The sequence below is a fragment of the Gymnoscopelus braueri genome, assembly GCF_963280865.1.
Source record: "Gymnoscopelus braueri genome assembly, chromosome: 16".
NCBI lineage: Eukaryota > Metazoa > Chordata > Actinopteri > Myctophiformes > Myctophidae > Gymnoscopelus > Gymnoscopelus braueri.
This window is the reverse complement of record NC_137616.1, coordinates 4,829,437-4,844,887: the sequence shown is the minus strand read 5'-3', so window position 1 is coordinate 4,844,887 and position 15,451 is coordinate 4,829,437. Positions and strand designations below refer to the sequence as shown.

The 15,451-nt window shown below is 37.8% G+C and overlaps 1 protein-coding gene and 1 pseudogene across 4 annotated transcripts in view; both read left to right on the top strand.

The window, feature by feature from the left end:
• LOC308102633 (putative E3 ubiquitin-protein ligase HERC6) overlaps nucleotides 1-501 on the top strand; it is a 33,685-nt pseudogene extending 33,184 nt beyond the window's left edge. The window contains exon 23 of the transcript XR_013934997.1: nucleotides 281-501. The product of XR_013934997.1 is annotated as a putative E3 ubiquitin-protein ligase HERC6 (transcript). The remainder of the gene's footprint in view (nucleotides 1-280) is intronic.
• A 6,033-nt stretch (nucleotides 502-6,534) lies between these two features.
• On the top strand, nucleotides 6,535-14,225 carry LOC308103168 (dynactin subunit 1-like). Of its 3 annotated transcripts, none has more exons than XM_080453055.1 (8): nucleotides 6,535-6,630; nucleotides 7,442-7,553; nucleotides 7,900-8,020; nucleotides 8,379-8,515; nucleotides 8,876-9,041; nucleotides 9,634-9,752; nucleotides 13,216-13,374; nucleotides 13,484-14,225. In XM_080453055.1, the coding sequence occupies exons 5-8, from the start codon at nucleotides 9,032-9,034 to the stop codon at nucleotides 13,499-13,501; spliced, it is 306 nt and encodes a 101-aa protein (XP_080309181.1). In that variant the 5' UTR covers nucleotides 6,535-6,630; nucleotides 7,442-7,553; nucleotides 7,900-8,020; nucleotides 8,379-8,515; nucleotides 8,876-9,031; the 3' UTR covers nucleotides 13,502-14,225. The 3 variants fall into 3 exon arrangements, with proteins under 3 accessions (XP_080309181.1, XP_080309179.1, XP_080309180.1); XM_080453053.1 differs by having other exon boundaries at nucleotides 9,631-9,752; XM_080453054.1 differs by lacking the exons at nucleotides 6,535-6,630; nucleotides 7,442-7,553; nucleotides 7,900-8,020 and having other exon boundaries at nucleotides 8,227-8,515; nucleotides 9,631-9,752.
• The last annotated feature ends 1,226 nt before the right edge of the window (nucleotides 14,226-15,451 follow it).

Here is a 15,451-nt window from a genome sequence, read left to right as displayed (position 1 = left end):
CATTTTGCTTGTAGTTTTGATTCACTTCGAACAATGATAACCGTGGTTTTCCTCAGGTTTAAAAGTAATTGCTCTAAGATCACAGATATTGATCTACCAGTATGGGTCTGACCATTGGAATTCAATACTTATGGTTAATGTTGGTGATCTAGAAAATGCTGCTGCACTCAATGCAGCTACTGTAAATGTCCTAGTTCATGAGCTTATTTGTTTGCTAAAATGTACTTCCAAAAACTTAATTTAAGATTGTAAATGCTTCTCTTCTATTGCTTGTCCCCAGTGTTCCTTACAGGTTGTGACCGTATTCCCATTCTGGGTATGGACGAGATCAAGATGAAAATCGCTGTACGGCCCAAGTGTACTGAACTACATTTCCCAGAATCCCTCACCTGCCATTCCCTGTTACTGCTGCCCATCTACCAGAGATACCCAGTCAAGAGGACACTGCATAACAGGCTTATGGTAGCCATCAACCACAAGAGAGGCTTCTGGGTGGAATGATGTAGTGTAGAATGAGTCAAATCAATGCTTGAGAAAATACAACATGATGGAAGTTACAGCTGTTATGGTACACATGTCTTTATTTATTTTATCTCTTGTACACACATTTGAATGACAATTTTGTATTTGATTCCATTATGTTTATGCTATATTTGAGTTTGTAGTATTAGACCTTAGCTATGTATGGTTAGATATTTTCTTTATTTTATTTCTAAAGTCTAAAATGAAGATGCAAGCAAGAAAGGAGTTGCATTTGTGTCAAAAAATCTAACCTTCTAAACATAGCTGTTGAGACCAGGCGCGTATGGTGGGTTCTAACGTGGACCGGGCCAGATTCTTAACCCCCCCCCCCCCCCCCGCCCGCCCGCTTGAACATGTCAATAACCTCATCTGGGTCCAAACGGTTAGTTAAATCTCTCTCAAAGGACAGGAGACATAGACTGTTTAGGCGAGAGGTTGTCATTGAACTTCTGCATGCATTTTTGATTCTGCCTACACTGGAAAATAGGCGTTCAACGGTGCATGTGGTCATTGGCAGTGTTATCAAGGCGTTTAAGAAACAGCGGACACTGGAGAAGGTGCTAGCTGGGCACGCATCCAAAACCTTAATTAGTGTGTCAAATTTTTCACCCTCGCTTTCTTTTCTTGCAAGGTGGGTCCAAAATGAATGAAGCTGCTGTTCTTTAACTGTTACACCAAAAACACTGCCAGAGACATTGAGAGTTTTTACCATTTCAGTTGCATAGTCACAAGTCACAACAATAATGAAATGTAGAGCTATTTCTGGACCCGCTTTATACTGTTTACCTGGCAAGAGAACCGGTTTGACGGGGAAACCAGTTTTTAATGGCCACCCATTAACAATTCGGCCGAATGCAAATAAGCCCGACTTGAAAACAAAGGCGAATTTCTGTGGTTGGCTACAAGAGAATAGGGTGAGGGGGTGCTAATGTTGTTATGTTGATTTTTTGTTTTTTTCCCCTGGGGGAGCAGAGTTTTCCAGACCGGGCCATGGCCCCATTGGCCTCTATGACGATACGCCCTTGGTTGAGGGTCCGGGTACTAAAGTATAATTGGGGTCCTGCATGGGCGCAGAAACGAAAAAACGAAAAAACCACTTCAAATTCCGATTATTGCATGGGTGCACGGATTGAAAAAGGGAAAAACCACTTGAATTCTCCTATTCTCGTTCTATGGAGGAAACCAACACAGAGTGCCACTTCAAATTCCGTTTATTGCATGAAACGAACATAGTGTGTGTCAGAATCAATTTTAGTACCCGGACCGGCATATTCTCCCTTCTCCGGCGAAACAAAATAACCAGAAAGGATAAACGAAGAAACGGACGCCATTGGTTAGTTCAACTGTGGGCGGGCTTGCTCCTGATTGGTTACTGCCCTGTCAATCTCCCCCCGCCGTGTGTCCTTCAAAATAACAGTTTCCCACTTCCCGTATGAAATATTTTTTCACAGATCTTCTATTTTTCTTACTTTCAAGTAAGTAATGAATGAATGAATGAATAATTCCGCGGAGATAGTGCACTCCTGTCTAAGTCTTAACCTACCCCCTCCTTCATTTTCCTCTTTTGTATATATATATATATTTTTTTTCTCTCGTCATACCAGTAACCTGAAAGCTGATTGTATGACATTCTGTATAGTAGTGTGTATATCTGCCTGCCTCTTATATTTCATCATGATTTGTGTGCATGGGGTTCTCATCTTAAACAAGCGTTATGCTTAATGAGGGTTTCCAGTTTAGTAGACCTTGTATTGTGAATTTGTACTTCCATGTACTGTTATGTACTGTCATGTACTATTCTCATGTCTTTCTAAATAAACTACATCAATCAATCAATCAATCAGGGGTCCGTGAAATTGTTGCTATATATATATAAACCTAATCTAAAATATATATATATAATACTTTTTTTGTGTTATTATTTTTATTTTATTTTTTATTATTGTGTCATTATTGTATATAATACATTTTTGAAGGTCACATAGCGAAGCATGATCAGGTAGATCTTCTATTTTTCTTACTTTAAATTAATCCATTAATTAAATTAATTAAAACTTTGAGTATAAATAAATAATGAATTGTAATGAATGTAAAAAAAAACGGCATCTCTTAAGTTTCTATTACCCAGTTTGTACAACAGACAACAAACTCTCCCATGATGAAGAGAAGCCATATCAATTGATACAATTTACAGAAAATAATAATAAATAATCATATTCAATATGCTTACAGGGGGAGTGCAAGGCAGCTTATCTATTTCAAACACTTATTCACATACTAATATTCACATACATAGCCACAAGTTAATTGAAATTATAATCATATTTCCATCACGATAGAAATCATGACCATTAGTTACTGAAAGGTTGTTTATTATACCTAACCTTCATACCTGTAAGCTGATTGTATGACATTCTGTATAGTAGTGTGTATATCTGTCTGTATATATATATATATATATATATATATATATATATATATATATATATATATATATATATATATATATAATCTTTTGCAGGTCACATAGCGAAGCATTAATTGTGATCTTGTAGATCTTCTATTTTTCTTACTTTCAATTAATTAATTAATTAATTGAATCAATAAAATTATTTTTTATAAATAAATAATTAATTATAATGAATGTAAAAAAAGAAGAAGAAAAGAAACGTGATTAAGCACATATAAACGTGTCTGGGAAACACTGGGCTTTCAACATTTTTTATATCTAATATAATAAATGATTACTGTGTTTTTAGGGGGGAGTGCAATATCTTGCCATGGACGAGAGGCGCTTAACCAGCGGCTTTGATAGCTGTGTTAATGTTATATTCTGGTGAAGTCATATTCTGAACATCACTTGTTGTATCATATGCCAATAACAAATCTGTATGGAGTTTAAGTACTTGTTCCCACGTTCTCTGTCATTTTTACGCACAATTACATTACAAATAATTTGCTTAAGAAATCAAATTTAGAGTTAAAAATGAGAAAAGATATCTGCAATCAGAGCTGGGCTGCATGGCCAATTAGTTGCGTAGAGCTACGTGCATGCCCTTGTATTAGGTGTTACAGTGAATAATACATCTACAGAATGACTCTATGCTTACAATGAAGACATGCGCACCTTAGACAGGATTTCTCTCTCAATGAGCCAAAGATTTTCAAATTATTTGAAACTGGTCCGCCATCTCTGCGGAGTCTGCCAATCAATGTCAGGTACGAGCAGCTGTTATTTTATTACTTTATTATTGTGTGTGTGTGTGTGTGTGTGTGTGTGTGTGTGTGTGTGTGTGTGTGTGTGTGTGTGTGTGTGTGTGTGTGTGTGCGAGTGTGCGAGTGTGTGCGTGTGTGTGTGTATATCAACATATATATGGTCTTGTATAGGATCATCCTGTAGGCTACATTCCTCAAAGCTACTTTGTTTAACTTATCACCCTATATAGGTTATATTCCTCAAACAGGTGGTTTAGGCCTATACTCATTACATACAATAGGCTACGCAACTTTTGCCGTTTCTGATTAGCTAATTAAGTCCACAGCACCTGAAATTTACCATATAGACATTCACCAGCCTTTAGAATTGTTGATACTGTACCTCAGATTCCAAATTCACATTTGGAATCCCTGCCTTAATAATAATAAAAATAATAATAATAATAAACTTTATTTGTATAGCACCAGCACCTTTCATGACATGAAATGCAGCTCAAAGTGCTTTACAGAGCAAGAATACAATTACAGAAAAAGTACAACTAATTTAACAATAAAGTAAAAAAAGAAAAGCAAAAGAATAACACAACATTAAAATAATAGCAAAAAGGCAGTGAATCAGGCAAAACAGTGAGGACATGAATAACAACACAGAGATTTAAAAGTCAACTAAAAGCAAGAGTGATGAAATAGGGCTTGAGCTGTGCTTTAAAGCTATCCACAGAGGCTGCCTGTCTTAGGTGTAATGGGAGTTTATTCCACGCTTAAGCAAATAAAGAGTGTTTAATTAACAATAATACTACTAATGGCACAGTATGACAATACACTAGCTTGTGTTACATTAGGATGCAAAATTAGACTACATTAGGATATGATGTTTGGACAAATTCTGTTATAATTGAATTCATTGTTAATGTTACAGTATTTATTATTTGAGAGAAGTCCTCTGTCTAAGTTCCTGTGTCTCTGTTTCTAATGGCCATCAGACAGTACAGTATTTGTCCAATTGATGTTGATGGGTCACAGAGGTCATGGCAGGTAAAGGATATGCAACCAAATAGTAAACATTACATAATGGGCTAAACTCTACTGCCTAGCTGTTACCTAGCTATCCTGAATTATGTTATGCATGTCTTAAACTACATGTTTTAATCAAGGTAGCTTACTTCAAGGTTCAAGGTTACTTTATGTTGTCTCCCTTGGGAGAAATGTGTCTTATAATTCACTACTTGTGTTGCAACTTGCAGGTAAAGCATTCAATGAGCCTCAATGAGACCCCAACACTCCCTTGGATCACAGTGCAAGAGGATGGAACAGTCCTTATGGCTCATTGCACCTGTAAGGCAGGCTTAGGAGAGGTGTGCTCTCATGCATATGCTGTGTTGGCTGATGTTGATAAAAAAGATGGGCAGGCTTGCACCCAGATGCCCTGCGCACGGAGTCAGCCCAGCATGGAGTCTGTCCGAGGTGTCCCATATGCAGAGATCTGCAACATCAGTTTCAGTCACAAACAAGAGCCCTGTCATGTCCAAGGCCTTAGTTCCTAATGATCATCTGACAGTGGTACAACTCTTAATATTCCATAAAGTCTGTTGTAATTCCTGACAAGCTAAACAATATCGAAAGTTGTACTAACTAACTGAGGTTAACTGAGGAGGACACCAGGGAGCAAAGTAAAGCTAAAGATAACTTATGGTTTGATCAGAGGCCAGGATGAGTCACGGCATCAATATTTGGTGAGGCAGCCAGAGCAAAAAGACCTGTGTCCTCCATCAAAAGGATTTGCTATCCCCGTGCTTGTTGATTCTCCAATGGTGCAGCAAGGTACATAGTTTAAAGCACATTTTTGGTAGAGGTTTGGTTGTATTACCCTGCCACGACGAGTCCCACAGACACTGCAGCCACCAAACAGCCACTTGAAATAGGATAATACTGCAGTAAAGCTGATGACACAGATATCTGCACATCTGGACACGGTCACAATGAAACAAATGAACGGCAGCCAATGATAAAAAACGACATCATTCAAATTCGTGATGTACATTGCTGTGCTACACAATGTTACTGAAACCCATGCTATTCTGAAGGGACAACAGATGGATAAATGTTGCACAGAGCACAGCAAACTCTGACCATCTTGACACATCTCTAATGTGCTTTGTAATATGGTGTACTTGTTCCTCACAAGACCAATGACCCGTTCAACATGGATCCGAACTGCTGCTCAGTCCCCTCGTTGTCTCAAGTTCACATGGGTGCAGTTGCTTTTTCCCTTTAGTGAAGTCAGTTATTTTGAGATGAGCACGGTGTTAAGGCCAGGGAGTGTATCATACCATATCCCACTATGAGAATGAATATTAATTTTGATTATGTCTTGTGCTGTCATGCAACAGTTTTGTAAGATCTATCATATGTCAATACAATGGTAATCATATTGACAGATTGATTGATATAGTGTCTCTATGAAACAATAATGTAATTAAAAACAGACACAGTCACTACTTGAGGTGCATTGCTATGCACGATGATAATGTAACTGATGTTAACCATGACTCCTAATGATTCGTTTTTATGTACTTAGTTTTACCCATTTTGGGTTATTTATATGGTATTGGGTTATTTTTGGTTATTGTTGCTTGTACCCAACATGTATATTATTTGTTTACCTACATTGCCTGTGGGCACAATCCACTTTTACAATGTGTAGTTCATTTGACTGAATTTGACTACTATAATGGCGGCCGTGAGGGGTGAACGCGCGACGCGTCTATCTATTGGTTGAAGCCTACGTCTCACGTCTGACGTCACTGTCTGTATCCGGAAGTGTTTTGGCGCACGCTCCACACAAACAGTCAGAGCATCAGAGCGATCCGGCGACCCAAATGAAAAGAAAAGGTTTGTATATCTTTTATATCTATATAGCGAAGTCACATTGTCTGTGTTACGTTAGTTAACAGTACCTATAACATCAAGAAGTCTATATTTCCCCTATTTGATCGAGCCCAGAGTTAGTTGGTTTGGCTCAATGGCTAATGTGGCTAACTATTATGCTAACATGGACCTAACATTTCCATTGGCTTAGCGTTCGTTTTAAAGACAAGATAATTCTGATATTCTGACGTTTCTGGTTGCATTTAAAACGTAGCAACTGGTGCTTTTCAACTCCCAAATGTTGCATGTCTCCCAAAAAATAATGTTGGTTAGGTAACTTGTGAATAGTGGAGTGGTGGGAAATACTCAAATGTTGTACTTGAGTAAATGTATCAATACTGCAATGTACAAGTAAAAGTCCAGAATTCAAAATGTACTTGAGTAAAGGTACAAGTATTGGCATCAAAAAGTACTTAAATTACCAAAAGTAAAAGTACTCAAATGTTTACATGCTACAAATAAATTATGAAAAATACTTACAACCCAGAATGTTGTAACCCTCCTCCTCCTAATCCCTCAGTCAAAATAGTGCATTGAATGCAACTATCGATAATTTTTTCAGTGATTATTCTAACGATTACTTTTTCGATTAACCAAAGTTGTTTTATTTTTTATATATTGTCAAATGGATCTTTTATAATCAATTCAATCGATAGTTCAATTAACCGTTGCACCCCTAAAAGCAACCAATAGATGCATCTCATGTACTGTATAGCATGTTACACTGTTCTTCTGTATCTTGTACACATTATGTCCATTCATTTATCTGTGCCAGATCTATGGAACGCCAACCCCTATGAGTGCCTGCCGCTGTCATACCAACCTTGAACAAGATGGCCACTGTCATGCAAGAGGGAGAGTATGACTCAGAGAAGCCTCAGAACCAAGTAAAAAAAACATTAAATTTATATTCAAACAGGGTACTATTGAGGTAGAAGATGTTTAAAGTGGTAGTATTGAAAATGGAAGCAAGACATAGACTATGTTTTTTCTCTTTTACAGTATGTTTTAGGCATTCGTTAAGTAGGCATTTGTTAAATCCATGGTTACTACCAAAGAATATGGATTTAAGTTAAAAGCAAACAGTGCCGTGACTACACATGTACATGTTCTAACACACACTGTGTTCAACATGGCTTCCCCTTCAGTTTTGCATCATCAAATTACTCTAACTGAAGCAGGGCCTTGTTTTTCAACCCAGTTTTAGATGTTGTTGTTTTTGTCATTTCCCAGAACTATCCACCAGTGGAGCTGCGTACAGCAGCTCTGAGAGCAGAGATCACTGATGCAGAGGGTCTTGGTATGAAGCTGGAGGACAGAGAGACCGGAGCTTAAGAAGTCACTTAAGATCAAGGTAGGGACAGTCTGTGGTTAGAAATGGTGTTTCAATGTAAATTTGTGCGTTAATTAGTTTAATCACCTGACCATTAGCTTAAGTTCTCAAGTGGGACTTGTCTGACACTCACTATACAATCTATACAAGTGTTTTGTATAAGTGGACCCTCAGTCCACTCAGGATTTTGTAATCGGATAAGTGAAGTAACGTCCTAAAGTGTTCAGTCTGTCATAAAAGATAAAGAGTCATTGTGATCCCAACTCTAGTGTCTGGATCCAATCCAGACACTAGAGAATCCAGAGAATATTAGTACAGAACTAGAAGAGTGGTTTAAAAATTAAGTGTAAATAAATGGAGGTGATTTTGTGTTTTCCAGGGAGAGGAGCTGAGCGAGGCCAGCGCTTGAGTCTGCTGGAGAAGAAGCTGGACATCTCATCCAAAGACGCAGATGAACGTGTGGAGAAGATACAGACGCGACTAGATGAGACCCAGACACTGCTCAAGAAGAAAGAAGTAGGATTGTTTTTCATGCACTTGCATGTGAGCTGTAGTAATTGTAAGACAATCACATATAGGCTCAAGCCCTATAGTCTCAATATACACACCACTCATAATTGACTGAAGGCAAATGTACGTAATTCTAAAATATTCATCCATATACAAGCCATGACTAGAAGTAAATGCAACACTCAAATACACGCTTAAAGTAAGTAATAGGTGCTCTGGTCTGCTGTAAAACGCTTTCAATTAAATAAACTTTCACAAATTGTGAAATCGTTCTTGCCACTGATGGAAGTGATTCAGCATTTTGGAGAGATCTTTTTCTCTGATGTCTATTATCAGTCTGCTCCATAACAGCATCTTTTTTCTTAGGGGGGTTTGAGGAAACCATGGATGCTCTGCAGGCCGACATCGACCAACTGGAATCCGAGAAGGCAAAGCTGAAGCTGTGCATCAACAGCCAATCAAAGATGCCCATCGACGGGCTGAGAGGAACATCCCCATCAGGCATATCTTCTTGTCTCAGGGATGTTGGGAGGTGAGGGTCGGAAATCAATGTGACATTCATTGTATTGTCTTCGTTTGGCACATACAGTACAAAAATATACTTTAAAATACCTAGTTACTAACTTAGTTATGTGGTGAAAGATGAAGTCAGACCCAGGTGCTGATTAAAGTATTAAAATGATGATCGAAATGATTTAAAAAAGCCCTATATAAATGCACCATTTACTTTTTTTTTTTTTTTACCAAACCCCTACGTGACCCTAACGCCCCTACGTGACAACGCCAAACCCTAACGTGTCTCTATATCTCTTCTTTCCTTTCCGTCTCTGCACCTCCTTATAACTTACAGAAGAACAAAAAGATACCTGCCCACTGAAGTCATACTGGCTTCTGTCACTTCATGCTGTAGTTGTTGTCTATTCTTTTAAATCGGACTACCTCAAATACTAACCAGTGTGTTTTTCTCTTGCATGCCAAAGATTCTCAATACTTAATTCCTAGATGTACACTGGATTTCGTTGAACGAACTCATGTCAACACAATGTTTTTGCATAACCCAAAAAGTTTTTCAGTGTTTTTCCAGGTCTTGTGCTGATAACTAATATCTCTTATCCCCACAGCAGGCATGGTGTCAGGTACAGGATCAGGGGTGCAGGTGATGTTCTCTCCACTGCTGACTCAGCAGATTGAGGCTCAGAGACTCTGCATCAAACAACTGAAGAATGAGAACAACAGGCTCAAGGTGGGTCAGTGTCTTTAACGTGTCTTCTTCATTTAAACTTTATTTAACCAGACAGGTTATTACGAACAGTTTTGTTCTTAATAACCGTTCTTTCACCAGAAATGAGTGTGTTCCATAGACTTGGGCCGGTGGGGGGCATGACATTGGACTGTAATGATTATGGCTGTTAGTATCTTTACTTGCACACTTAAGCTTGTAACTTATTTTTATGGTTCACACATATAACATTTTAGTGGCAAAGTGGTGAGTGAAATACTCACACTATAGAGCCTATGGTCTCCATATTCCCTCTTCCCATCGAATCAGGAGAAGCTCTCTCATAGCATCATGCCGGAAAAGGGGCAAAGATTTGAGTGTCTACCTGGGAGTTATGTTTTCATCACTGCCGATCGGAGCTAATAAATAATGTACCTACTGCAGAGTTATTATATCCCAGGAGCTGATTGTAACCTTTACCAGTAAAGATAAAAGCTAGATGTTAGTGGAGTTTTGGTACAGTGGGAAAGGGGCTTAAGTGTATTGAGGACAGAATGCTACCTAACCAGAAGCCACGGTTTTTGTCTGTATCTACTACAAGCTTTGAGCTGTCCTTTGCAGTACTCTGAGGGGAGCAGATTTCTAACTGCCAAACCACATGACCTTTGTTTTGTAGGCGTTTAATACAAGGTTTAGTATTCTGAAGGCTTGTGACTTTAAAACAAAATGCTGGTTGGCCCAACTGAGCACAGGTGCCTCGGAAGTACTAGAACTGGCTTTAGTTTCAAGTTGCAGGTGTATTTAACATGAATATTGCTAAATAGCCATTCCAATTTAATTGCTTACTCATTAGGGCCTGGACATGTTTCCCAATTACTAATTGCTGTGGCAACATAATATGACACAGAATTAATTGTGGGATCGCTAAAGCGATCACACTACTGTTATCTTCACCGCTTTTGGGACCGTTTTTTGGACCGTAACTAGTCCTTCATACTTTTAGCTAGAAACTCCGTTCCAACTCTATAACGTTCAGCCTACTTAGGACATATTGGCTACCATTTGAATTTTTGAAATAATTTGTACTTTTAGAGATATTTCACTTTTACTGCTAAAAAAATCCCATTCATTTCAATGGGGAAATCCTATTTAGCTACAGTGGAGCCTAGCAACTGCTTATTAGACCCTAGCAACACCATATTAGACCATAGCAACCACCTATCATACCCTAGCAACCACCGATTAGACCCTAGCAATGCACCATTTTACCCTAGCAACCAACTGTTTTACCATAGTAACCGCATATTAGACCATATAGACTGCATATTAGACCTTAGCAACCCCCTATTGGACCCTAGCAACCGCTTATTAGACCCTAGCAACCACCTGTTTTACCCTAGCAACCACCTGTTATACCCTAGCAACCACCAATTAGACCCTAGCAACCACCTATTAGAACCTAGCAACCGGCTATCAGACCCTAGCAACCACAGTTTTACCCTAGAAAACTAAATTTTACACTATTCAACACCGACAAACCTTTAGAACCGTAGACCTTTAAAACCTTTAGAACCTTTAAAACCTTTAGAACCTTTCAAACCTTTTGAACCTTTCAAACCTTTCAAACCTTTCAAACCTTTCAAACCTTTCGAACCTTTCAAACCTTTCAAACCTTTCAGACCTTTCAAACCTTTCAGCCCTTTTAAACATTTTAAACATTTTAAACCTTTCAAACCTTTCAAACCTTTAAAACCTTTCAAACCTCTTAAACCTTTCGAACCTTTCGAACCTTTCGAACCTTAACCTTTAGAACCTTTCAAACCTTTAGAACCTTTCAAACCTTTCAAACTTTTAGAACTTTAAACCTTTCAAACCTTTAACACTACATATTAACTTAATAATTGTAACAATATCAATACTCAATACCATCAACATTCTTAGCGATCCCACACTGTTTCTTCAGGAACAGTACTTTCTAGTTATAAGTGTTCTAATGCAGATGCATATTCATGTAACGATAACATGATTGTGGGATCGCTAAAGCGATCACACTAATGTTATTGCCACTATTTATTATTATATACTTCCCCCCGTTTTTTGACGGCTAACTAGTCCTTCATACTTTTAGCTACAAACTCCATTCCAACTCTACAACGTTCGGCCTACTTAGGACATATCGGCTACCATTTGAATTTTTGAAATCATTTGTACTTTTAGAGATATTTCACTTTTTACTTCTAAAAAACTCCCATTCATTTCAATGGAGAAATTCATACTTTTAGCTAGAAACTCCGTTCCAACTCTATAACGTTCAGCCTACTTAGGACATATTGGCTACCATTAGAATTTTTGAAATCATTTGTACTTTTAGAGATATTTCACTTTTTAAATAGTAAAAATACTTAAAAGTTGATAAAAAGAGTAAAAATACTTAAAAGTTGTAAAAATTTGTAAAAGCTACTTTAAAGTAAATAAAGTGACTAAAAATACTTTAAAGTAAATACCTTGAGTAAAAATATTTAAGAGTACTTATATTGAGTAAAAAATACTTAAAAGTACTCAAAATTAGTAAAAAATACTTAAAAGTTGAAAAAAATAGTAAAAATACTTAAAAGTTGAAAAAAATAGTAAAAATACTTAAAAGTTGATAAAAAATAGTAAAAATACTTAAAAGTTGATAAAAAAGAGTAAAAATACTTAAAAGTTGTAAAAATTAGTAAAAGCTACTTTAAAGTAAATAAAGTGACTAAAAATACTTTAAAGTAAATACCTTGAGTAAAAATACTTAAGAGTACTTATATTGAGTAAAAATACTTAAAAGTACTCAAAATGAGTAAAAAATACTTAAAAGTTGAAAAAAATAGTAAAAATACTTAAAAGTTGATAAAAAGAGTAAAAATACTTAAAAGTTGTAAAAATTAGTAAAAAATACTTTAAAGTAAATAAAGTGACTAAAAATAATTTAAAGTAAATACATTGAGTAACAATACTTAAGAGTACTTAAATTGAGTAAACATACCCAATTTAACCCAAAATAACAATACAAATACTTTAACACCTTTCAAACCTTTCACACCTTTCACACCTTTCACACCTTTCAAACCTTTCAAACCTTTCAAACCTTTAGAACCTTTCAAACCTTTAGAACTTTTAGAACCTTTACAACCTTTCAAACCTTTAGAACCTTTCAAACCTTTAGAACCTTTAGAACCTTTCAAACCTTTAGAACCTTTAGAACCTTTCAAACCTTTAAAACCTTTCAAACCATTCAAACCTTTAGAACCTTTAGAACCTTTCAAACCTTTCAAACCTTAAACCTTTCGAACCTTTCAAACCCTTCAAACCCTTCAAACCTTTCAAACCTTTCAAACCTATAACACTACTAACACTATCAATACTCAATACCAGCAACATTCTTAGCGATCCCACACTGTTTCTTCAGGAACAGTACCTTCTAGTTTATTTTGTTCTATTCTCCTCCCTGAAGGCTGAGAAGATGCGTGCCCAAATCAAATGGCCTCTCTGCCCCCCCTCCATTTGCCCAAGCTGCCCTCCAAAGATGGAGGCCGACCGGAGTCGGTCTGACGAGCTGCTGGAGACGCTGCTGCAGATGACAAAGTGGTGGACATCACCGGGAAAACTCCAGGTACTCTACATGTGGTGGAATATGTTGGTGTTTTAGGAAGGACCGTACAGGAAAGTGTTATATGGGAGAAATCAGAGGTGGTTTAGGTCCTGTTCTGTTTGTTTTACAGATCAATCCTCAACTCTGAATTCCGCTATGGAAAGGTGAAAGCCAACAGCGTGATCAACCGCTACATCGCAACCCTGCTGCTGCTACAGGAGGAGGAGGAAGACACTGGTGCAGCTGGTGATCCTGTGATAGGCCTGGAAGAGGTGCAGCGCCTGAGCCATGCTGATGCCCTGGAACGTGTCCTGCAGATCATTCCCATGCTGCAGAGCACCACCAACCTCACTGACAGCCTGAGTGCTGCCATGCTCAAGGCCCATTGGGAGATTATATTCTACCGCTAATTTACTTATTTTTTCTTATTAGCTGGATACGTTCATCATTCGACTATTGATTATTACAAAGGGCTCCTAGATTTATGTCCGTTTCAGTCAGCCTTTTGTTACAGATGGTGATTGTAAAATATTTTTTATCAAGCCCTGTTGCATACTTTTGTGATGCAGCTCAGTCCCTATAACTATGAGAGGATTGAAGTTGTGCTCAAGATCATACAGACAGCTGATGAGTCAGATATGGATTTTTTTCAGAGATTAGTGCAGTTAACGTAATCACTTGATGTCTGCAACAAAAAAAAAAGCACCTTAAATTTACATCCATATCAGATCTAATCTGTGCATTTAATGTTGTGTCTTATGCCAAGACTTGTGCCAAGACGATGATGGAGTATATCCACTGCATACAGAACCTAGAGTGGGCTGCTGCCACGGCCATCAGGATTGCTCATGAACTGCCCCCAGGTCTTATCTGTCTGTATAATAATAATAAAAAAGATACAACACTGATGTGTCCAAATTTGTGCATCAGTAGATGCTTTTTGTTTATGTAAAACTCTGGGAGTGGGAGTACCGGTGGGTGACTACCACGAAGAGCGTGGTGACATCTGGAGAGACGGTGGGCCTCTGTGTTTTACAGTATACAGATATAACTTTAACTCTCGATAAAGCAACTGTTAATTCCAAAATGTAAGATATTTTGTTTTACAATACCCGACTCTGTCTTTCGCACCACTACCTGAAGGCCGTTTCATCCACAGCCAGCACCTTCCTGGCATTTTTGCTTCCAGTAGCTGGACCCTACGTTGAGAGTAATGCAGAGTCAAGATACCACATTTAAATAGGTGCTCATTTACTAATGACACTAATTTCAGATCATTTTAATTACAACATTCAGCAATGCATATATGACCACAAATGACACGAGGATTGACCTGTAAAACAAACAATAGTTAAGTAAACCAAGCTAAGACAACATGTAGTCTATACTGCAGTGAATCATGTTGTCTAGCGACAGACCAAAGTGAGACTTATGCACTTGACAGACTTTATGCTGCTGTGAGAAACATGGGATTATGGGATTAAACTAACGCATTAAAGTAACTGTTTTCCCATTCCTGTTCCCTGTTATACATTATAGTTCCTAAGTACAGTAACCAGTTTAAAGTTACTAAAGTAAAAAAAATGGCATTACTTGGGTGAGGCCTTCACTTAAATCTGTCATGCACGTCCCAGCAGAGTGATTCAAATTCAACGGCTAAGAAGTATCATAGTAGCTCTCACTCTCGATAAAGCATCTGTTAATTCCAAAATTTCAGATCTTTTCTTATCCAAGACCTGACTGTTATGTGCGTGCACATATTAACACCTCAGTCTACAGTCTTTCTATGCTTATGTGTTCACTCATTTTTATTTGTCCTAGTGTCTATGCTGACCTGGTCTTGGCTAGACACCTGTCACTCCCCTTCTCAGCTCATGTGTGATTAGAGCCTGACTCTATAAAGAGGACGGAGCTGTAGCCAGCTCTCGGCTATTCCCCCCAGCACCCCAGCAGAGCACAAGAGTTTATTGGTTCCCTTGACTATTTGTACTTTCTTTATTTCAGTTACGATGGGCTGATTGTAAGTGTTTTTAATGTTTGGTATGATTTTCGTTATTGGTTAGTTTGTACTTTGTGTTTTGGTAGTTCATGGGAGTCT